Raw genomic sequence first — 24747 nt, forward strand, 5'->3', positions numbered from 1 at the left:
AACATAAATAAATTACAATCACTTTACACTGAAGCAGATACAAACTGATGTTTGTGATGTTTACTCACAGCTTAGGAATCACCTGCACATTCACAAATCATTTATAAAAAACTTTATTGTCATGAACAGTATTGTTGTTACAGTAAATGGCATATCTACCATAACTAGAGACAGTAGCCATCCTCAAACTGGTGAAAAGTCCCCTCAGACTGATCTTTCAATAAGAAAATCTGAAATGCAGCATAGGTAGACTGAGGAAGAAGTACGCAACTGACAACCCTGAATAATGCAACACTGACATCACTTGAGTAATTCAGGCTAGTCATGATTCAAGTACAAAATAAACATCCACTCACACACGGACAAACAATGAAACATTCAGTGAGCAGGCTCAACAAGCATTGGACACTTACTTCCCAGTAGAGAAGTGGGTGCTTTCCAATATTTCATTACAATGTTTGTGACACTGTAAAAAGAAAAACCTGCAACAAGAAAAGGCTTAAAGTTGGATAGTTTTTGTCAATGCTAATTGTAAACTGTCCGCCATGCATGAGCACCTACTACAGATTGTGTAACGTGTGAGTCACCTTCTGTCCTTGGGCTGCTGGTTAGGCCCCCCCCCCCCCCCACCAGGTTGGTGGGCAAATATGCGGTAAACTTGTGACACCACATCAAACATGTGGCTGAACACATAACAGACTACTTACTTTGCGTTTGTGTGGATGTGAGTGTACTACAGAACAAATCAGTGCCAACAGCTACAATTATCACCTGCAAGCATGGTAAAGCTATGCTAACGTACGACCTCATGCTAAATGATTTGGAATAAAACCCTGCCAGTGGAGAACGGTGCATAAACAGTGTGATTTAGATTTACTGTATAAAGAAGTTGAGTGTTTTTTTGAAGGCAACAATTTGGGAAATGATCTTATTCTGTCTGGTCAGGAGTACCTCTGCCACGGCACCAAGAAGGTTATGTTTTCACCTCACGTCCGTTTGTCAGCAGGATTATTCCAATGGGTCTTGATGACAAAAATTCAGGGTGAATCATGATTGCACAGTCTCGGAGCCCATTGGCTGTCGTTTGAAGAGGAATTAGCCTCTAGAGGCAACGGACAATATTTTGGGGCTACCGGTGTAGAAGGCGGATATCTAGATCCTAAATGGTAACTGCCTTTTATTCTGACCAAAAGTCAAAAACTAACTATCCTAACAATCAATGGAATGAAAAGAGAAAAACAAACTCTCACTTTTGAGGCACCACTACAAACAAATGTGGGTAATTTAATTTAACCTTCCTCTTGTGTTAGCTTTCTGTTACCATCTCTTATGTTAACGGGTCGGTTTTGACCCATGTCTTGAATCAGCTTTAAGATACACTAAAAACAATTATCATCCAATTTGTTTCTCATCTCTTGGTTACCTTCTTAGGCTTCCTTATCCATGAAAATATTGGTTTTAATATTTTTGGTGTGGGCCTCTGGGCCTTTTTTTTGTCAGTATACCCCTCGATTTCAATTTTAAAAATGGTAAAATTAACCTCAAGAGAATCATATAAATAAATAAACGGTTGTTGTATTACCTGACTATTACTGAGGGGTATTAAAACACATCTCTTAAATACATTTGTTTTATTTATTTTTTCATTTTAATATTATTAACTATAGTAACATCTATGGTGTTACGGGTCAATTTCGACCCATATATATTTACTTCAAGAAAAAGGCTAAAGACAAGACTTTCATCCACTGTCACCTCTGGCCCTGAGTTGAACATCAGTGGAAGGAGCTGCACCCATCTGTCCCAGACATCCCTGATGGGGGCAAACTTGTCAGATCTTGCTCTGGTATCTCTGTTGTCAAATCTGAGGACTCTTGATATCATTTGAAGGGTCTGAAGTGACATTGTTGCCCATAAAATATTTCTACCTGTCGATGCATCCCAGAGACTATTGGTGGCCTCATTGCAGGATCTGTATACTCCAGTAATAAGAACACCAATATAAGCATCCAGGTATTCCTCATCAATGTCGTTCCACATGTCGCCAATGGACTTTTTTTCCTTTGAGGTTTGTCATAGCAATGATGACTCTTTTTAGTGACAATGGCATAAATAGCTCAAAACATATCTTGTCACTGACTCTCGTCACAGCAAACCTTATGATTCCAGGGGTCATTTTGATAACATTTGCAGCAGCTGCCCTGCCATGTACATCATGAGGAACTGAGCTCCAACAGATCCGGTGACCTCCTCATCAGATGTGTCTGTCTTCTGGATGATACTCCACATTGTCTTCCTCCTCAGAAGCCTTCTCATCTGTATCGCTATGCTGCTCTGTGTCATCTCCCTCATTTTCACCAAAAGTACTGTATTATCTAGAACTTGTCTCACTGAAATTTTTCTTTTCATTTTTGCATGCTGCAAATTGGAGATGTGCACTCTGCAAGTCACCAACTCTAAACTGAATTGACCTCACATGTCTGGACATACCCGTCTTTGTTTGTTTTATTTTTGTGCAGGTATACTGGATAACGAGGCAAAATGAGAATCCCCTAAAGCTCACACGATTGGGAGAGGAGCTGGCTGTCAGTGTGTTGGCTGATAATGCACATGATTTCAGTCTTGGCTCTAATTATTACTTTATAAACTGATTTTTTATAACTGGGTCGAAACCGACCCTAACAACACAAAGGTCATAATTTCAACCAGAGCATTTTATAATTTAGTGAAAAAATTTTTTTGTTTTATTTTATTGAAATAGAGGTTTCTGACAAAGTCAGAAAGCCTTGTTGTAATGAAGAAATGTATGTGGTTCTTTTATGCATTTAACCCTTAGATGCACAAGTGGGGTCAAAAATGATCCCGAGGGTTGTTATTCTTCAAAATCTCTGAAATTAAAAGTTTTTACACTTCCATATTCCAGGTATTCCTCATAAAACATGTTTGCGACTTGAGGCCATTTGAATTTTTTTTATTGTTTTTATACATTTTAAGAAATTGCAGTTTTTGTGTCACTACCCCAGTTTTTCATAAGTGGGGTCAAAAATGATCCCAAGCATTTCCTACAGAATCTCATGGGTTTGCTTTGGGAACCTTTGATTCTTACTAACTGTGACTGTCAGGATACATTTTCTGTCCCACTTACACATCTGATGCCTGCAGTCTCACCACCAGGAGGTCAGTTTGACACAGCAGCATACATGTAAGTATTATCTTCATTTATCATCTCCATGACTTTTCTGTGATAGAGTATCATGTTGGTCAACAAAGTAGACACTAGTTAGCTAACTACAAAATAATGTTAGTAGTATGTTAGTACTCTGTTAGCTGGCTTACTAAGCTAGCTAACATTACACTAGCTTAGTAAACCAGCTGATATTACTGAATTTGTTGTGTAGAGACTCACTGTATTCATAATTCCTTATAATAAAAGCTAACCTGTTAGGTAACCTATTATATGATTATTGAATATTGATTGGTGTGTGTGTGTGTGTATGTGTGTGTACACACATGCATGTCTGTGCCTTTACTGTCATATAAATGCACAGACATTTAGTTAGATAGCTACATATTGATTTATAGTTTTGTGTGTCATTCAAACATTGCCTGTTTTATGTTTTCTCATCTAGACTATCATGGCTACTTGGAGGCCAGCTAGGATACCCGAAGACCTTGCTAGAGATTTGATCCTGAACGGATGGGATGAGGAGCCCATCGGTGGGATTGACTCGGGATCTGACATCTCAGATGTAGAGGATCCAGATTGTGGTCCTCCAGACAGATGGACATACTAACAATAATTTTTGAAGATTTTTGATGTTACTTCTTGTGAAAAAATGTTATAAAAAGTTATAAATAAACATGTTAAATGTAAAATCAGTCTTTTGTTGACCCAAATATAATAAATATAATCACCTTTAACCAAAATTAAAGACATTTTTTTAATTCATTGCAAAAACACATTGATTCTAATTGGGGTCATTTTTGACCCCAGAAGAGTGTAGGTATTGGTCGTTCATGCATCCAAGGGTTAAAAACTAAAATGGGTCGGTGCCGACCCTAACACAAGAGGAAGGTTAATTAACAACCTCACCTATTGTGATTATTCGCAAACTACTGATCCAACAATTCCTGCACTTTTCAACAGTCAGAATACCACCCATTTTTTTTTTCATAATTCAGTGTTTTTAGGACTTCACCTCTGAGAAAACATTTATCTTTATACCCATGAAAATGACCGGGATGTTCAAGTGTCTGTCAGTAACGGAAGGCAACGTGGCTTTAGGTCCCGAGGTCCAGTTTTCTGTCAAAGAACTCAACACTACATTCGAGTTTTGAGCAAACTGGAATGAACAAATGTTATTAAACGCAACATAATGAGCGGATTCACACAATAAATAACAGTAGAAAGAGTGGCATTGTTAGGATTTTAACTTGGACCTATAACTTTGGTACACTTAATGAAACGTGTATTAGGATTGTTAACCCCCTGTGAGTACTGGAAGAGAAAAAAATGACAAGATAACTTTATGGAGAAAAGTTAATGCCATTTAGACACTGTGCTCAACTGGCTCTGATATTTCCAAACAACCATCATGTTCATGTTTGTCAGAGTCCAAATATTCCCTTGTGAAATGTGTCAGTCGTGTACATACCCTTTAAATAACTCAGATATGACAATAGCTAGCGATAGTTTCCTCGTGATCTGCTTCGTCTTGGTGTGTGGCAGCTGTGTCGGTCGCTCGTCCTCTGTTGATTATTCTGCAGCTGAGATCATTTCTCGATCAGGCCTCCGTCTTTTAATTTGAAGTAGAAGAACTTCTCCAAGGTGTTGGCACACTTGCAGTATTCACTGTCCGGGGGGTTGTACTCACGGCAGTTGGTGATGATTCGCTGCAGGTCGGCAATGAAAAGCTTCTTGGTCACATAGTACCTGTTCTTCAATCGCTCCGTCATAGTTTTCAGGTCTGTGGGGACAATTAAGGTAAATTGACAAATGTATAGTTTGCTTGACATAAACAGTGAAGGCAATGAGGTAGAGGAGTTGTAGAAGTAAAGTGACGCTCGCTCACCGATGGGAAAGCGGATGATTTCATAGTAATCTGGAGCCTCAGATTTCTTCACTGGTTCCATGAAAGGCCAGGCATCAGGGTGGGTCTGGTGAGAAAAAGTCCTTTAGCCTCCAGTTACGATATGTTTCAGTTTAAAACTGTAACTTTAAATGAAAATGATCTCCAGGCGAGTGTTTCAGCGCTTCATCAGAAAGAATCTGTCCATACTAACATTACCCTTTTCCAGACACAAACTCTGGAGAATGTCCGCACAATTGGGTCCGGACTTTCTCTGGAGGTTGCCTTTCACACATGAACACAGCCGGAGATTCTCTGCTCAGATGCGTTCACAACAACATAGAAATCTCCGGAGCGTTCAGACGTGGGGTGTTGCAGCAAACAGAGGCAGGATTTAATGTGTCAATTCCACTGTTAAGATCAAATGTTTTTGTTTACAGCATATCTGCACCAGCGTTGGGTCTCATCACCAAAAACTCTCTTGACATTATCGGCATCTCCTACATGTGTGTCACCACCTTTTCATCCTGAGACATTATATCTATATCTTAATAGTTTTGTACTAGGGAGCTGGCCAGAGAAACTCCAAAGACTCTGACATTTGCGTTCTCAAATACAGCCCCTCGGGAGAATGTCAGGAGATTATTGACCCTCACCCATATGTGTAGCAAGTGATGCATTTTAAAACTAACATGTATTAGTGTGGATGAAGCCTCTGTTCCTGTTACCGCTGGAGTGTGTGTCTGTTCCTGTCTGGCATCAACAAGAGAGTCCTACCTTTATCTGGGCCAGGAGGTTCTTCAGCATGTTGTACAACACGTCAGGGTCCTTCACCTCTTTCCTACAAAACATGTAAAAATGATGAATAAGAAGAATACTGACAAGTAGGGAAAAAACTATTTTGAGACTTTTAAATACTTGCATAGCATATGCAGAGTAAAACAAAACATCAATAACATTTCAAGTAATGTGTATCCCATTTTAAGTTTGGGACTGGTAGCATTTACTTGTGGATTTACCATCTCAGAGTCTTATATTCAAGATGAGTTTTTATATACTTTTTATAGTTATGTACTAAATATGTGTCTTGTTAAAAGTTGTCCGGGTTAGAAAATACATCAGCGTTACTGTGATGGTATTTTGTGACTTATGAATTTTGTGGTTTGGGTGTTCTGTGTTGTTATGCACAGCTTCCTACAGCTGTACTTATTTACTTTAAAGTAGTTGACAGTTAGGGTTACACTCAACAAGCAAAATTTCCTTTTTAGTGCTACTGGGTGTAGAATTTGAAAGACGTCTGACTTTTCATGATGAAGATTTGTAACTTTCCCCCATTATCACATAAAAGGGGCTTTTCCTTCATGTGTTGCTTTATCCACTATGCTTTTATTGTGCAGCTTCTCAGGACTGTGCCTTTCACCGAGATAACTCAAGGAAAATGACCACATCTCAAAGACAGCCTGGTAAATATGAAGCTCCTCTAGAACACCTGATTACTACAGCAACACGTGCACACGCATCTAGACAAGACAACGCTGATTTAAAAATTATATTTAACAAGTTTACCCTTTGTCCTTGTTACTGGGTTTCCAGCCTGTCTCTCCTGGAAGAAAAACACGTGTAAGTAATATGATATTACCAGTCTTTTAAATATTTTTTCTTCATTATACACAAACACTTACTTATGCCTGGAATGCTCTCCACTGGGATCTGTCGGACTCCCTCTTTGAAGCAGGTCAGTCCTGGGTAAACTTTTCTAATCTGGCTCTGCTTTCTCTCAATCAGCTTCTTAATAATCTAATGCAACAATATAAAAGTTCATGTGATATTAAAACCCAGAGATTAGCAGCTGAAAGCATTTTAATGAGAACACACCACGGCCTCACAAACCTCTTTCTGTCTTTTGATGATGTGCGAGAGCTCAGTGTAGGGGATTCTCGGGTTCAGCTCACACTCCATGAGCGTCGCTCCTTCGTAGTCTTTGATGTATCCCAGGTATCGACTCTTCGGCACTTTGATGTCTTTGGAAAAGCCCTGCGAGGGAAGAGCAAATTACTGAGCAGACGAGATCGCAGGAGAGGACGTGACAGGGGTAATGTAAAGGTCGGGCCTCTTGTACCTGCTTTTTGAAGTAGCCAATGGCGTACTCGTCAGCGTAAGTGAGGAAATAGAGAATGTTGTGTTTGATGTGGTACTCCTTCAGGTGGTTCATCAGGTGGGTACCATAGCCCTTTTGTTCAACAAACCAGAGAAGACAATCAGAAATACTGGAATTTTGCAATAGGTATCTCAATACTGATGTAATTCTAATATAAGGTCAGGTAGAGTGGCTGCAAGGTTGATGGAAAAAAGGCTAACCTGGAAAAACACTGTTTTAGCAGTACTTTAGCGTTTCTATCTTTACCAATTTTTAGTTTAGGATTGTGGTCTTGCAGCTGCACACCCTGACCAACCAGTTCTAAACACTTTAATCTTGAATCAAAATTTAGAGAAAATCCCTCAGCGGTCCGGTGACGTCACATTCACAAGAATCACACAAACAACCAGAAAAACATTTTGTCCGGCCACTGCTGCCACGGCACAGGGTCATAGTCCCACTCACAATAAGAAGCATCAAATGAGAGGTCAGGAGCCTTTTTCTGAGCTATGTTTTTGCAGCTGCTACAAATGGATGAATGTGAACAACCATCTTAATAGTCCATCTCTGTAATTACTGCATCTCAAAGTAAATGATAATTGCGTACCTTCACTTGTTCATTGGATGTGACAGCACAGAAGACGATCTCTGTGAAGCCCTGAGTGGGAAACATCCTAAAACAGATGCCTCCGATGACGCGGCCATCTTTGATAAGGGCTAAGGTCTTGTGCTTCCTGTGAAAGTAAGAGATGTCAGGTCGGCGCAACGGCAACATCCGACATGCGGTAGAGAGAACATCTACTCACGGGTCAAACACCAGCCGTGTGATGTACTCTTTGGGCATGCGAGGTAACTGATGAGAGAAGACGTTTTGCAGGCCGACCAGCCACATCAGGATCTTCTTGTTGGACTTCTGGGAAAGCGAGTTTCCAATGACGTGGAACTCTATAATGCCCCGCCGCTCCTCCAGCCGGGCAGTCTCATCACGAGCAGCGTTTGGTGTAAGCAGATTAGTCTAGAAATACAACACAGAACACAACATATACACCATCAGTAACAAAATGAAAGATTGTGTTCACCTTTAAGATGCAGATTAAGTGACTCACCTCTGGTCCGAGCATAGCAGCAGGGTCAGTGATTGTCATCATAACTTCATTGACCAGCTCCATAGGAATGTCTCCCATCACACGTATTCGCTTAGCATCCTCCAGGGTCAAGGCCTCCGGAAGTTTACGTTTCTCGCCTGAGCAGACGGAGTCAATACCCAAGTCAAATCAACGAAAAGACAAAGCTGATAGTGATTGTAGGACCGTCAGTGTTTTCATTGACAATAATAGTTACTCTTATGATTGTTAATAAGCACAAAAAAGCACAAATCAAGGATGTTTGTCAGACAACATACACCTGCCTATTCATGGATTTAGTTTAGCATCTTCTAATGACTACTTCTAGCATAATACACAAAGTCACAAAGCAAAGCCTGAAACCATATTTTTAGAGCAAAGAGGGTAAATACCTATAAAGTATTACCATCGTGTTCATAATCAAGTGCTTGGTGGGTGTGCATGTAAGTATGTAGGTGTGCGTTGGGTGTTTTATACCAGTTATTAGTGTTAAACAATCCTACATATAATCAGTCAACATATGTGATTCGGGAAGAAAGGTAATTTAAAAAATAAATAAGAGCAGTGCAGAGGTCACGGACCTGTGATGGGCTCCGAACATCCAGTGTCGATGCTGCCCAGAGAGGAGATGCTGCTCAGGCCTTTAGAAAGAGCAGGGGAGCCAGACACCGCAGCAGGACTGATCACTGCAATGGACAGACATGATCACAAACTGTGAAACAGGAACTGTGACATCAGCTGTGCACAGGATTTACTATTATACATATTTACATTTTATCTTTTAACATGCTCAAGTCTAACAAGGTTTTCTGTTACACAACTAGATTAATTTCTGCATACACAAGTATGATATATGAAATTATGGCCACAGGCTGGGTGTACTCTATAATGTGCGGTGTATGTTATTGCTTTGAATTCTCATTTGCTTCACTTCTTTTTTATTTTTAACCACAGAGAGGAATAATTTTTTGAAGAGTTTAACTTAGCATCGTTTGTGATTCCTTTCATTTCCTAGGACAAATGATCCTACTGATGATTACAGAACAGAACTTATTGTTTATGGCTGTTGAAATCTGACTCACAAAATATGTTCACAATGTGATCCTGTTTCCACTACAAAGATCCCACCCGGCTGTACACCCTCCTCACCTGTTTGATGCCCCAGCTGTGTGCCATCGGAGGCAGGCATGGTGAAGTCAGCTTCCCAGATGGGTGAATTCTCACCATATATTTCCTCCTCCAGCATGGACAGAAACCTGATGACACACGTGCAATTGTAACTAAGACAGACTGCACCACAACACAACTGTCCCAATTTTAACATAGCTCACACACCACAGAACAGGATCAAAAGATGACAAGGGATGATTCACTGAATCTAAATATTTTTCAACAGTTTCTTTGACATTAAAAGTTCAGCATCAGAGGCACCATTTCAAAAATCTGCTCTTACTTGGGGAAGTGTGTGAGGATGAGTGTGCGTTTCTCTGGCAGCAGTTTATCCTTCTCCACTCGGAACTTCTCCAGGAGCTGGCGTCGGGTCACGGTGAAGATGGACTTGAGCAAACTGCGGCCGAACACCTGAGTGGTTTCATAGCGCGGCAGGCTGTCGTTACTCTGGGGGACATGGCAGTAGCACAGCCACCTGGGGGTCATAAGCAAAGGAATATAAAGGAATATAGCAAATAAAAGCATCTACCAGTCTAAACACTGGTTATTAAAGATAGAAATTAGTTAATTGCATGATGTACCGCTTTATTAAATAGCAACACATGCACCCACCTGGTGTAGTCTACTTTGTACGCTGTCCCATCGTCTTTCTGTGTGCGCTGGCGATACTGGGTCGGCGTCTCCAGCTTCCAGTAATTGAGGCACAAGAGGAACATCTTTGACAGCTCAAACATGGTCTGCCTTTCCTTCGGTGCCAGGTGGCTGAATTTATACTGAACGAAATTCAGAACCCCCTGTGAAATTTAACGAAGCACAATCAGAACAAATAGTTAGACCAATGTGAAATGTGATGGTAACAAACTAAATAAAGGAAGATATGAGAAGCAGGTTTGTTTTTTTAAAAGATATAATCCTGTCGCTCTTTCAGCTGCTGCTAAATAAATGAAAACGAACTGAAAAAGTTTTTAATTTCATGTTCACCTGCTCAATGTTGGGCTTTTCGAAAGGCGGACTTCCGAGGGACCCCTCTACGACTGGCTGGCTCATCTGCAGGATGCATTTCCTTAGCAGCTAAGAGGAAGAGGGTAGAAATGACATACAGTGTTGACAGCTGAACGCTTCCCTGGACCTGTGGGCCAGTGTATCATCAGCATCTTGCAAATGGACGCAGTGATTGATCTTCCTGTGACACCCGCTTGCTTACCTTAAACAGGTAAAAGTAGACCTGCTTGGTATCAGTGTCCTCCTCTTTGTGCACAGACATGAAAAGGTTCTCCACGTCCACCACCATCCCCAACAGCCTGTTAATCTCATCCTCAGAGACATTCTCCAGGTGGGACACATGATCGGCTGCAGACAAGGGATGGAATCAAACATACCCATGGCTATATCATGTGCAGACATTGGTTGTGTGGTGTATTTCAGTGGGGGGGGGGGTGTATGTGGAAGGTGTTTGTACCCAGGGCATGTCCACAGCTGCGGCACGGCTCGCTCAGGCTGGCTGCTTGCTGCTGCAGGTCCAAACGTGTGGCCGATGGGGGATTGGGGTTTTTCCATCCATTGCACTTGCATGTGTCACTCGCCTGAGAACAGGTAGAAAATGATGAACACCGAGTAAAGCAGCTCGAACTGCGACTCAACCGATGCTTGTGTGTGTCAGTGGAAGATTTAAGAATAAAGGCAGCAGATGATTCATGGACAGATTTCATGTGAACAACACCAGACTGGTTAGCTAGCTTCAGAAGTTAACACGACTCGTTCCGCTCGTCTAGCTCGTTAAACTATTTGTTTATGTGTTTGTGAGCTGTGTGTTCGCTGTGCTAACACTGGCTCCCCCCCTCAGATGCTAACATTAGCCGGTCAGTGCTTTGTTGTTGTGAACTTTGGGCTAGCTAAGGCTAGCTGGGGCTAGCTACCTTGCATGCGGAGAATACGCCAAGTTTCTCAAGCTTTTTCGCCCGTGGGAAAGCTCGGACTTGGGCTTTCTTCTGGCTGGCACGCTGCTGCTGGCTCAGTCCCGGTCTTGCCGGGTCACTGTTCCCGGGCCCGGAGCCTGTGGCGGCGGTGCTGGAGCCAGCGGAGCCCGCGGAATGGGCTTGGAGAAGCCGGGGCTGTAAGGCCTGAGCCGGATCCGACATGTCCACACTGCGAGACTCGTCCTCTGCTCCCGTGGAGCCCCGGCGCTGCCTTTACTGGCTGTCGGAAAACTGGACTCCGCTGCAGTGTTTAAAGTGGAAATGCCTTTTTTCCCTCCATTTATTTCCATTACAAAAAAACACGTCAACCACAAAGCAAAAACACAGAGATTACACACTAGTGATTAAGATTCGAGCAGATTATCTTACATGGTATCAAACTTTCAAAGCAGCACTTTAACACCAAAATGCACCGACTACATGTTTCAATATTACAAAATGCCGCTATTAAACAGACTTCTCTCCATCTGCGTCAAGCAGAATCACCTTTACACATTAAAGTCGCTGCGCAATTCTTAAATTCTGCCTGTTTTCACTTTTATTTTGGAATGTTTTTACAGGAAGTGCTGTTGAGGTCTGTCTGAATATGTGAGTCCATCAGATCACACCTCTTTATATACAGTCTATGGATCACACTGAATAATCTCGTTTAGTGCCCTCCAGTGGCCGTAGCGCCTAACTACACCTCTTACTGTTTTGAAATGGTTCAGCGTATTAGTATTAGTATTATTATTATTAGTAGTAGTAGTATTGTAATTATATTAATAATGATAATAATAATTATAATTATAATTAGGAGATTAGGGGTGCAGTTACTCACTGTGACCACGAGGGGTCAGGAGGAAATCAATCTTCTTGCCCCCTAGTGGAGATAGTTAGAAACACATACACGTCAAACTGACGTTAATAAATGTTTAAGTGGACACAAGTTAGTATCTGAAGTATCTGAAGCAATGAAACGTAACTTCATAAATAATCATACCATTGTTTTGTAAATTGTACTTTAGTGGCCACTGTTACTGACAGAAGCTGCTCATCCTTCAGTGGGAATAAGACTGACTGATATTTAGTGTTTGCAGTTAACAATTAGTGCTAAAAATAATTTCTGTATCAGTGACGTCCATTCTCTCATCAAACAATGAATTGCCTTTCAACATATAATGGTTTGAAATAAACTGTCACAGTATAACAGAGTCATGACCCAACATGTCACACAGGTGTTGAACAACACCAGCAAAGGCTTTGAAAGCAACACACACTCTATGTGGTGATAATAGCCAATGTAGGTGTTTTTTTGTTTTTTTTTACATTAAGTATTAATTCATACAAATATTTAAGTGTTGATCACTAATACAATCTGAATCAAAGTGGTACATTTATATTTATTTTAAATGATTCATCTAGATTTTATGGGTGAGAATTTGATTAATTTAAACTCAAGAGCTGGGATTGGTTAACTTTTAAAACTTGGTATTACATTTGTCAGCGTTATTTATATATATATATATATATATTTCAAAAGAATTCATTAAGTTAAAGTAGGAAAAAGAACAAGAAGTACAATTTTTAGTTTTACAGTAATAACGAAAATTGGTCTCAGATTTTCATGGTCAAGTTGGTAACAAATATATTTAAAATATTTCAGATATCACCATAAAACCTCCCAGGAAACTGAATGTGTCTGGTGTTGTACATTTTTGCCAAGAAAATGAAAACAGTTTGGTTTAAAGGCATATTTCTAAAATGACTCCTACTGAACATGAACCTCTGCTGTGGTAGAAAAACTGTGGGGATGCTGGATGTTATATTTTGGCTGCCAGTCAGTGCTCATTCTTGATTTGATTTGTAAAAACTGGTTTGAAAATTAAATGATTAATTAAAACAGGAATACAAAAAAAGACATCTTCCCTTTGTTTATTCGTAAAATTATACTTTTTTTTCTTTTTCTTCCTTCTTGACCCCTGACCCGAGCTTCCAGCCTCCCCATTAACCCCCCCTACTAACAGCGGTGGCTGCTGTGCAGGTATTGTTGTGCTAGTTGTTGATGCCATAGCAGGATGACAACACTGTTGACAGGAATCCCTCCCTGATGTGAAGAGGAACGACAAAGAAAAGACACAAAAAAAAAAAAAAGCAAAGGATGACGATAACATCTCAATTCATGAAAAGATGATAAGACAGGACCAGTGCATTTAATACCATAGATCTTCAGAAAAAAAATTAAGACAATAAAAAAAAAAAAAAAAACACAAAATAATTAAGGTTGACAAAACATCATGTAGAGATTGGGAAGATATTGGACGATAACTACAGATTGATTATAAACTTGAAAAGTCTGATACAAATACAGCAATATGTTTTCAACACACAGTTGTGATTTTGGTCGGTTGTAGTTTTGGGACATTGTTTGACAGCTGGCTAATATCTGGTCTGGTTGATCGGAGCTGTTAGATTGGTTGGATCAGCTGACATGGTTTGTTAGTTCCCGCCTCCACAGCACTGGCCACTTCTGCCCTGTGGTGCAGCTTCCTGCAAGTCCACGCCGCCTCTGGCCCGTCCACCAGCGCCCGCTCCGCCCTGAGGCTCGTTCTTAGGAAGCTTCTTGGCTGTTATGGGGGTAAGAGCATCATCCATTAATGTCTGCACTGTGATAACGACGACTAGCAACTAGCAACAAATTCTGTCTCCTAAATCGACCTGCGATATTCCATAGCCTCAGGTGACGTCCCAAGACATCTTGTGACCCAACGGCCCAAAGAAAAAGCAGCAAACTCTCACATTTAAAATCCCGGAACCACAAAACGCTCTTTTAGATTCTGAGCGAGAAATGACTGAAAAGATGAATCAACTCATTCAGGGGTTTAATCAAGAAGATAAAAAAAGAATCCACTGTTAGCTGCTGCCCTGAACTTAAGCATCATCTTTCTTCCATTTGATGAACTAACTGTTGCAGCTCTACATCACAGTAACTTGTGTCTGTGTCTGGGGTTCACTCACCTATAGCCATAAAAATCTCATTGACATTCATAGCAGTCTTGGCTGACGTCTCCATGAAGAGCAAACTGTTGTCATCTGCATATGCTTGTGCTTCCTAAACAATAAATGAAACACAGATATTCAGCTTAGATTCATTTTAGAACACTTTAATTACAGATTTTAAAACTTCTGTGTCTTTATTACCTGGAAGTCTACAGCCCTCTTGTTGGCCAGGTCTGCTTTGTTCCCTGCCAGTGCAATAACAATATTCGGGCTGGCTTGTCGCTGGAGCTCCTTCACCCAGTTCTTTGCACGTGTGAATGTATCCTTGAAGAGAAAAAAAACAAAACAAAACTTTTAATCTCTGGTTTTTAATGTCACATTTGGCTTTAGGAGTTAAAAGAGCAAAGGTCTGTTGTCGTTTGCTGAATCAAACAATCATCAACTCGGGCGGGAGGACAAAGGTCAGAGCAGCAGACAAATGACTTGTTAGCGTCCTGACTAATATCCTGTCATGGTCCAGATAACTTACTGTGTTGGTGATGTCGTAGACCACGATGGCAGCCTGGGCTCCCCTGTAGTACATCGGTGCCAAGCTGTGATACCGTTCCTGTCCTGCAGTGTCCCAGATCTCAAACTTGACTGTTGTGTCATCCAAACATACCGTCTGTGTGAGGAAGGCAGCTGGGAAAAAATATATTAGATATTTAGCTTTTTTTTTTTTTTTTTTTTATTGTGAGAAGGTATGTAGCGAGCAAGATAATCACATCTGGAGGGCGAAGTTGAATATTTAGTCTATAAAAGATTAAAGCTCAGGTGAAACTCAGAGTCTGTGGAATTATAAAAAGACAAACACATTTGATTTAAATTAGATTTGGTGAGATACTGTACTGGAAACTATTTTACCGCTTCAGATCTGGAATTACTCAATTGAAAAAAAAAACACGTCAGAAGAGAAAATACTACAGTTAAAAAGAAAAGAAAATCATATCCTGTGTTCTTCATAGAGAGACACAACTCAGCTGAGCGTCACATGACAGAGGGAAAAAAAGAGCACTCACAAGCAGAGCGCATACTTTAAAGCTTAGCAATGTTTGACCAGGCGTGCAGCTGACCGCAGCTTCAGAAAAAACGCTGACTCGTCCTGAGTCTTTGGTTAGCGTAAGCACTTAGCATCCTGTCCCTACATCCTTCAGACACATTACTCATGTGTAGGAATACAGATGGGTATTTTATCAATACCAATACTTGTCAATACTCTTATTGATATTGCTCTATAGCTCTGATGCCCTCCACACTGACATGGTTCAGTTTCGGTTTGTGTCCTGAAGCTAAACCTGCACCACTGCCCCGAGGCACATTTCTCTGTGCCAGTCAACATGTGTCGCTGCTCTTTTCTAGTCACGCACACACCTAGAGCAGATCATTACAATAACCTTGTAAATTAATATTTTTGTTCCTGGATTAGCGGGATGTCACTTATTCTGCCACAATGAAGTTAAAATGAACACTGTGATCTGTGATAATCTGTGGGAAGAAGCTCTCTCCTGAGTGCACCTCTGATGTTCTTCAGTCACAAACTGAGGATCACATTTATTTTGTTATTCTTGGATGAAGTTTGGATCATGACTCGGCATCATTCCAGGCACTTTAACCCCGGTGTCCCGGCTGAGCGTGTCTCGTGTGGCAGATGAACTGAGTTGGGTGCAAAAGCACAAAATGTTGGGACTTCTTTTGCCTAAATGTGTTTAAAGGCTACGAGTACTAATAACTTGTGATTAGTGTTGTTATTTATTGTATCGTAGGGTAAAAGGTGACTGGACCTAAAGCTAGTCTGCCCTGATATTGAAGACAGTGGAGGTATTAATTTAGCAGTGGCGGGCTGTATTGGAAACAACAGTTTGTTCAGAAGCTTATTGATATTTCTGTACCAAATTAATACGGCTTCTCTAAAGCCATCTCTACTCAGGAGCAGACTGATAAAGGAATTTTGTGGAGGAAAAAAAAAAAAAAAAAAAAAAAAATATTTAACATAAAAGCTTAAATTTAGCATAAAGCGTAGTGACACCCAAAGAAGCTCTGTTGCTGATAAATACGATTATGTCTTCCTCACATTACAGTGGATGGTCTAACTCACATTATACCAGAAGTTAATGACAAGGGTTGCAGACAACATGTTCTGAAGTCAAGTGAAAGTAAAACAGGCTGTTCCTATCTGAAAACATGTGGTCAAAGGTGTGCTGTGTGTACAACCTCACTCGCTGTAAAGCCTATGATACATATACAAAAGGATGATAATGGAGCGAGCAGTGATAAAAGCAGCAGCATCCATCCATCCTAAATTTCTCTGTTCAACATAAAAAAACATGCATCGATGAAACCAACAGAACCACAAATATCTTATATATCCTATTCCCACCTATTCCTTTAATTTTTGGTTAATATAGTTGTCATTTCAGTTCTTAATAGCAAATTATAATAAAGTCATCATTAGCGACTCTACGTATGTATTTACTAACACACCCCTGTCAAACCCAGCATGCAGACAAAATAAGAAACCTGTCTCTGTTGTTTTCTGGCTGGATTGAGGATTTGCACTAACACACCTATGACCTCAGGCTGAATACACCATAATGCAGCCAAAACATTTAAAACGCAGCCCTTTGCAAAGAGATCACATATCTGTGTCTCATATTCTTCTTATTTAAAACTTAAATTCTATCAGCTTCACTCATCTACAGGAGCCTCAGGAAATCCCCATTGTTGTCTTGATTCCTTCCTGCTTTACTGTAAAGCTTTACTCCTCTGCTGTCTGAGAGCTGCTGTTTACAGTATCTGGTCTCAAGTTATTTTCTTTTACATCTTACTCTCATTGCTGTTGAAAACTGTTCTGAAATGTTACCTAATTTCCACAATAATCCACATATTTGTCTCATGTGCGTGTGTGAGGAGCTTGGTGAGTCAGGTGATCAGCGGCATGGAACTGGTTCTGCCGCTCCATCTCCTGGACGAGCATTACAGAAAAGATTAAGCCCTGCAAGAAAGCAGCTCCTCTTTACTGGCAAGGGCTTGTTTTCTTCTACTCTAGCGCTCATGTCAAGTCCACTGAATGTACACAAGAGACCTTTACTTTTGTTAAATACAAAGCCAGGATGAAAAATTGTAGGATTTGTGCAATAATTCTATTTCAGTTGGAAATGAGCAGCTCATTGTGTATTAAATTAAGTTTTAAATAGTTTGTTAATTCATAACCTTTAAATATCAGACTTTTTATCTTAAGTTGTACAGCAACAGTTTTTAACACAGCACAGCTACAGGGCAAAACAGTCTTACCCTTGACTGACTGAGATAATCAGCCAATAAAACATGACTCATAGCACGGACAATTCTAGGAATCGAAAAAGAAGCCCTCACCTCCGATGGTGCTCTCCTGGTACTCGTGGAACTGGCCTTTGACGAAGCGAAGCACCAAGCTGGACTTTCCCACTGCCGACTCCCCCAAGAGCACAAGCTTAAACTGGCAGATCTTGTTGCTTGCAGCGGTACCGTTGGTCCGTGCTGGTCCGCCTCTCCCTGCCATAATGCAGCGTTAAAAAAAGAATGTAGGAGAAAAAAGTAGAGGAAGCCGGGAGGAGAGGGAGGGAGTGTGGCTGAGGCTTGGGCTTGGTGCAGGGGCTGGGTGAGGCCGAGCTCGTGAGGGTTGGGTGAGTTCAGTTTAGGCAGGTAGATGAGCCAGAGGAAGAAGAGACCTCACCAGTGGGAGCTGAAAAACAAAAGGTATACAGTGGGTTAGGAGCCACTCCAAACTGAAACCACAATTTCCATTTAAACAGCTTTGTCAATATTTTAGTCAAAAGCCAGTGAGGTGATTAATGAAAAAAACAAACATGTACCTTTTGGTAATTTCAAAAAAAGCAATTAACCTTAAACTATTTTCTGTTCGTCCAAATAATAATCAGACAATCTGAAGTCTAAACCTGCATCAGTGCGGCACGCTGCCTTATTGTTACTGAACCATGTTAACTATAAACAGTCACTTGAGAGTTTAATTGGAAACACAGCACTGTTTTGCTCCTGCAGGTCAACCTACTGGTTTTTTTAACGTGATGTCATATTGACACCACAGAATGAACTTCTTGCTTCTACTTTGCGTTAATTTAACTGCTTTAGAGAATACACAGAATAAATTAATAAATAAAATGATGAGGACATGGAGAAATTATGGTACACATGTAAAATCATGAATATATTTTGCATATATATATATATATATATATATGTGTGTGTGTGTGTGTGTGTGTATAAATATAGCATAGAAATCTGAATGAAGTCCTGCCCACACACTATCTCATGCATTAAAAACACATTTGTTCCTGTGACTGATCTCTTAACTGAAGTCTCCCCATATTCAGAACCATATAAGATCTTTGAGGCAGTTTTTATGAAGCAACAGAAAAAAAACATCAGATAATAAACTCAATATGGAACATTAAGATAAATCAAGTGAAAAATAAAACATTATTTAACAACAACCTGTAACAACAATTTGTCTGCCAGGGAACAAACCGCAAATTTTAAATGTAAACCATGTTTCTTCACTCAGTCTTCTTGTATTATCCAGTGGATGATCGGTACCAAGAGGAAGTTGTAGTACAGATCTTTATTTTCAAAAGAAAGAACGTTTAAAAAAAAAATTAAACCAGCATAAATTGTCATAAATAAACTAAACCTCTACAGGTGATAACTGCAAACCAAAACGGGGATTTGTACCGAGTAAGTAAACCTTGCCTAATCCTTTTTCTTTTTTTTCAGTTGAGTGATGCACATGAGGTCAGCCAGCTTCTGCTTGGTCAAAAGACAGGAAACACAACTCAGCTCAAAGCAGGAAGTGAAGATTGCAGAACACATTTTACTGCTGAGCACATTGAAAGCATGGGATGTGCCTCAGCTTTGTCACTGGGACAACTTGACACAGAAGCACAATGCGTGGGTTTGACTGTTCCTTAGAGAGAGGCCAGGGAAATATAGATGTCACTGCTGATATTCTATAGAGTTTAGTTGATCTGAGCTTCTCCCAAAGTCGTAGCTGGACTGGGCTTCGTGGTAAAATATTCAAAAGTGACATGTTGTATTTGACAATGGACCAACTATGCAACATACATTACAGTTATTTCTTCCATGACGCTTTGCAGCATTAGTTTAATTTTAGCACTCACACTTTAGGCTGAAAAAACACATTGGGTTTCCCCTTTGTCTTAAACATAACTATATATAATAACACACATTACATGTGTTAGATTTAAGACAGACTATCCATCTTCAACGAGCTGCACAGATATAAAACCCATACACATCGTCAGCAGTGAATTAAAGGTCTCTGGACTCTTCAACTAGCAGACATAGCCCCGCAACACAAGGATGAAAGAGCAGTGGGGTTCCTTCACAGCAGCGGCAGCAGAATAAAGGCACTCTGTTCACTGAGTCAAATAGTCAGCCTGTACTTATTTGATTGCGAACTGCAGATCTAAACCCTCACCTGTTTGTAGTGCTCACTGGAGGAAGCAAAGATCGAAGCTTCTTGAACAGAGGATGAGTGGGAGGACATTTTGGGAAAAAAGAGCTTACTTAATTACCAGGAACTAATAACAAATATGAGGCAATCCAGTGCAGGAGTCCTGCTTGATCTCACATTAGAGCGGTGAAGATTACCTTGTCTGTCTTAACCCTAACCAGTAATATAACCCTAACCAGTAATATAACTCTGGAAAAATTAAGCTGAAAATTAAGCTGAAGGCAAAAGATCTTCTCTCCTAAGGACAGGGGTTGTACTTCCTTTTTAGCCACGCGTTCACAGAGACAACCAGATGCGTTGTGAGCACTAATGTTCATATACTCGCTGTTTATTATGCATGTTACTGGAGTATTCCACTAGAGGGCACACCACAGAACTCAGCCTATGGAGAACATCTGGATTTCCATTGCATAAATAAAAAACATTGGAGGTTACATACTGCCCATACTGTTCCTGTGCATGTTGCATCTTGCAGACGCATGTGCATGACCAATGCACAAAATAGACGCAGGGTTTGCGAGGTACACGTACATGCATGTATTAAAGCAAATATGTTGCTGGCCTCCTCTTCCTCAATGCCCTTTCACTAGCAAGCATTGGTGTTTATAGAATTACAGTTGCTGGAAATCAGCAACCTCATCCATTTATTTGTTGGTTGGTTTGTTTATATGACAAACATTTTAAATTATTTCCTGAATAAAAAAATGTGGCGCTGCTGCCATTTACACAGGAGGGTTAGGGAAACATAAAGAGACCTTAGGAGCCAAAACCCTTTGTGTCTTAGCAGGTGAAGATTTGAAGATTTTATGAGCATCAACAGGAGACAATCAATTACAGCATAAAGTTTTATGCGCACAACACGCTACCTACTAATTGACAATGTACTAAGAGTTTATTGCCAAACGAATAGCACAGATGCATATGTACAGCAAACTGTACCTGGCCTACACAGTTCTTAAGCAGCCTTTGACAAATGCTTTGATGGCATCCCTAATAGGCTCTGAAGACCTCCACAGGGAAGTGGGTCAGAGAGAGACAGTGGGACATGGGTCAGAGAAAGGGGGAGGAGAAAAGGCAGGAGAAGAAGCAGACTAGAGGGAAGGCCTGTGAAATATTCATTGTGGCCTCCTGCATGCTCTGCTGCCAGCGTGATATCCAAGCACAGCTCAGGGATTGCAGTGCACAGAAAACCTAAATATGAGAACGTGTGCACAGATTAAAAAAACATGCCTTACTAATGATGTTATTCAAACCAAAAACCAGCATCAAAAACTGAAAATAGACAGATGCTATTTCTATGAAAGTTTTTGTGCAGTTGTATTCAAGGAATACATGTCAGTGTCAAACTGTTGTGGCATAAATAAAGTCAAAGTTTGGATTAATTCCTTCATACTTGACATGAACAAAATATGGAAGTTTAAATGCAGTTTTTGACAGAAAGGGATTGCAGTTTAAGCCCCCTTTTGCAATAACCACACAAAAGAAGAAAAAGATTACCTGCGCATTATAGGATGACTTTAACTAAACAGTTATTGTTTACACAAAATAAAACCTATAAATTGTAGTATACTTAAGAGTGTGTGAACAGGTAATCAGTGAAGTCGGTCACATTCCATTTAAGTAGTAGTCCAACAACCTTAACGGCTGATTGTAGTGGTTACAAAAAAGCAAGCAGGAACTTGTCCTGTTCCCTTAATGTGAAGGGTGGTGGCCTGGAATAACTGGTGGTGTCTGATATGAGGAGGTGCCGTGCCATCCTCTTTTGTCTACTACACCAAATAGTCTGACTCTCACCAGGAACAACATGACTTGAAAAACTGAGCTGTGTGGGCAAAGAGTTTTCGTAGGTAAAAATACAAAAAAGGAGAACAATCACTGAGATCTAAAATGAAACAGGAAATACTCTTTATCCAAGGTAAAGCCTTCTTCAGTTCAGGTTTCTAATAAAGAATGGCTTTGGAAAAAGTGACAGTTTGGATGGGAAACTGGTGACATAACTGAGGAAAAGCAAATAGGAAAACAATGACAGACAAACTAACTTCTATTGGAAGGCAACTTAAAGATGTTTAACTGCTCGTCCCAAAGGCTGAGAGGTTCTCCACTTCTGAAAACTGAAGAATAACCTAGAAATACTCCTTCATGGCTGAGAATCTTCACAGACTAACAGGATACTCATCACTGTCGGTGTCCAAGGACAACTGGAAATCACAGGCACTTCCTTTTCTTGTGCCTTCTGTGTAAAGGCTCAGTGACCAAACCCAGATTTCAAATCAGCACCAACCAATGAAATTACATTTAAACTATGCAATTATTATCAAAACATTTATCACATAGAAACAAAATATACAACAGCAGCTCTTCAGGTACCAAGTTAGATAATTTACTAAGTAATAAGGTCTTATACTGCTTTGTATTTGCATGAAGTAAAAGTACAAGTATTAATTTACATAATAGTTGCAAACAAAACGCATACAGACTGATGCTACACCCAAGCTGCCTTTTTTCTATTCTTCCCATTATTTTCACTCACAAGTTACTTTATTATCACTGAGGAACATATGTATATATATTTATCTATTCATTTTTTACCTGAATTAAAGACTATTTGAATAGTATGTGTATTTATATGTGCTTTCAATGTATTTCCCATGCATTAGGTAAAATGTTGATCCCATGCTGTGGCCTTGACCTTAAATAAATTTTTTTAGGCATCTTAAACACTCATCCTGACCCCTACCCACAAAACAACTTGACAAGTTTAAATTTGAGGAAAACTATCTGAGTTATTGCCTTGACGCCACTGATCACAATACACCCACTGGTGTAATAAAAACCTTTCCTGCACCTTACAAAAGCTTTAAAATGTGCTCCCTTCAGCAGGAATAAGACAAAGGAAAATACACTAAAATGTAAGTTAAAGTGTTTTTGATGGAAGGCACACTTTAGGAAAATATAACTACCAGGCCAAGTTCAGCTTTACTGACCTTCAGATTCAGACAGCGCTGAAACAGTGAGGAGCATCCTTAAAGAACATAAACACAAACAGTGTGGATACTTTGTGGGGATAGATTCACAGTTCCTTGTTTCAGGGAAAGGTTTGTCAAGATGTGTCATCACTTTGGCAGGACAAGGTTCACACATCATAAACATAACAAGAGCTCCAGCATGTTAACTGTAAAGATCCCTCTCCGTCTCAAAGGTCCAAGCTCTGCTGTCCTTAATACGTCATTAATAGGATGCAAGCTTAAATTTGGTATTACGTGTTAGAGGAGACGCACGCAGACACATGATGGCCTCAAAGTGTAAACTGACAGTATTACGACACATACACTGTCAGGAGTAATGACATCTTTGTGACAGGCACTGTGATACAGTACCCAGAAAGTACCACCGTGCAGGCATTTACTGAAACATTAACTTCCTCAGATTAGTTTTTCTGTCAAAGCTTCAAGTCAATGTCAAAGTGTGAGTCGATGTATGTTATAAACACAGGTGGCGTGACAGAGATGATATAAAAGCTGTCATGAGACCTGCTGGGTGCATTTAAATTGTAAAAGTTCGTCTACTGGAAAGAATCAAGTGGCTAAATGATCTGTGAATCCTGGGAGCTTCGAGGTCTAAGATGCCAGCGATTCCTGAGAATCGTGAAACTCATGTAAATGTTATCGATATTATTTAGGTCTCAAGAAAAAGATGCTAACTAGAAGGTAAGTTTACCTCTGTCCGGGTGCAGCTAGCTTGAACAGAGTGACATGCTAACTCAGTGGCTGCTTCACGGTGAGAATATCATTGAACTGACACGGTAGCTAACCACAATGTAGCTAACTATATGGGATAATAAAGGTAGGCTCTGATAAGGTGTGATAACCAGTCAGTATCGTTAACTACTGCTAGCATGCCATTAACTTGTCGTTGCACAGGGCAGTCGGCTAACTACACTAGCCTCGACCAGACGACCACATAGCATCAGCAGGTAATAGCAAATACAAACACCTAGCACTAGCCTGTTAGCATAAGTTGAAAACTGCTTGGTTGTGGAAATGAATTTTGACAGAATTGTGATAGCATTAGCTAAGTTAGCATCTACAGCCAAGAGTCCGAAACGTCAGTGGGTAACTTTCCTTTTCTCCCCGCACTACGTCAGCTGTTTGACGTTTGACAAACTCGGGGACACGGGCTTGTTATGGTGTCAGCTGCGGCTGTAAAACGGCTCCTCGGTAATATTCCTCCCATGGCTGGTTTTTGGACATGTTCCTGCGGTCTGCCCCGTCTCGATCCAGCCTGAGCCCGGACTCGGCTGATCGGTTCGGGTGAATTTGACAGAGGGGATGTGAATACGGTAAACAGCTCGTCGACAGAGAGGACTAACACACGTCCAGAGTTCCTCTTTACCTCCATGTTTCCTCAGTACAACTTGTCTCACTTACTTACAGTACTTTCTCGTCTTTTTTCTGGTCTCATCGGCTGCCGCTGTCCTTGTCCTCTTCTTCTTCGTCTTCTTCTTCTTGTTCGCCCTCCTCCTCTTCTTCTTCTTCTTGGGCTCTGGCCTTCCCTTCCGGTTAGCAATTTTTCCGGGAACCTCCCACTCTTTGTCAGCAGCTGTGTGACCAATGAAAAAGCTGCATTCTGCACAGAAACACGACGATCATCCACTCTGCAGCAAAGCAGCTCTGAAGTGAATTTACCTCCGTGGGACAAAAACACTGAGATCGTGTACTGAATG

The 24747-nt window shown here is 40.5% G+C and overlaps 2 protein-coding genes across 3 annotated transcripts; both read right to left on the reverse strand.

Annotated features, from left to right (window-relative positions):
• Positions 1-97: 97 nt before the first annotated feature.
• On the reverse strand, positions 98-12044 carry kat2a (K(lysine) acetyltransferase 2A). The gene is made up of 18 exons (XM_020094268.2): positions 11417-12044; positions 10960-11083; positions 10705-10850; positions 10482-10571; positions 10113-10294; positions 9784-9975; positions 9480-9586; positions 8912-9016; positions 8313-8449; positions 8013-8221; positions 7814-7940; positions 7189-7299; positions 6960-7103; positions 6752-6866; positions 6636-6672; positions 5847-5910; positions 5073-5157; positions 98-4967 (listed from the first exon to the last, which is right to left on the reverse strand). The coding sequence occupies exons 1-18, from the start codon at positions 11636-11638 to the stop codon at positions 4774-4776; spliced, it is 2391 nt and encodes a 796-aa protein (XP_019949827.1). The 5' UTR covers positions 11639-12044; the 3' UTR covers positions 98-4773.
• A 1330-nt stretch (positions 12045-13374) lies between these two features.
• Positions 13375-24609, reverse strand: rab5c (RAB5C, member RAS oncogene family). Of its 2 annotated transcripts, none has more exons than XM_020094335.2 (6): positions 24456-24609; positions 17867-18215; positions 14985-15136; positions 14657-14779; positions 14474-14567; positions 13375-14082 (listed from the first exon to the last, which is right to left on the reverse strand). In XM_020094335.2, exons 2-6 carry the CDS (start codon positions 18030-18032, stop codon positions 13955-13957), a joined length of 663 nt encoding a protein of 220 aa, XP_019949894.1. In that variant the 5' UTR covers positions 18033-18215; positions 24456-24609; the 3' UTR covers positions 13375-13954. The 2 variants fall into 2 exon arrangements, with proteins under 2 accessions (XP_019949894.1, XP_019949895.1); XM_020094336.2 differs by having other exon boundaries at positions 24452-24608.
• Positions 24610-24747: the final 138 nt, after the last annotated feature.

This window comes from Paralichthys olivaceus, chromosome 5 (assembly GCF_024713975.1).
Source record: "Paralichthys olivaceus isolate ysfri-2021 chromosome 5, ASM2471397v2, whole genome shotgun sequence".
Taxonomy (NCBI): Eukaryota; Metazoa; Chordata; class Actinopteri; order Pleuronectiformes; family Paralichthyidae; genus Paralichthys; species Paralichthys olivaceus.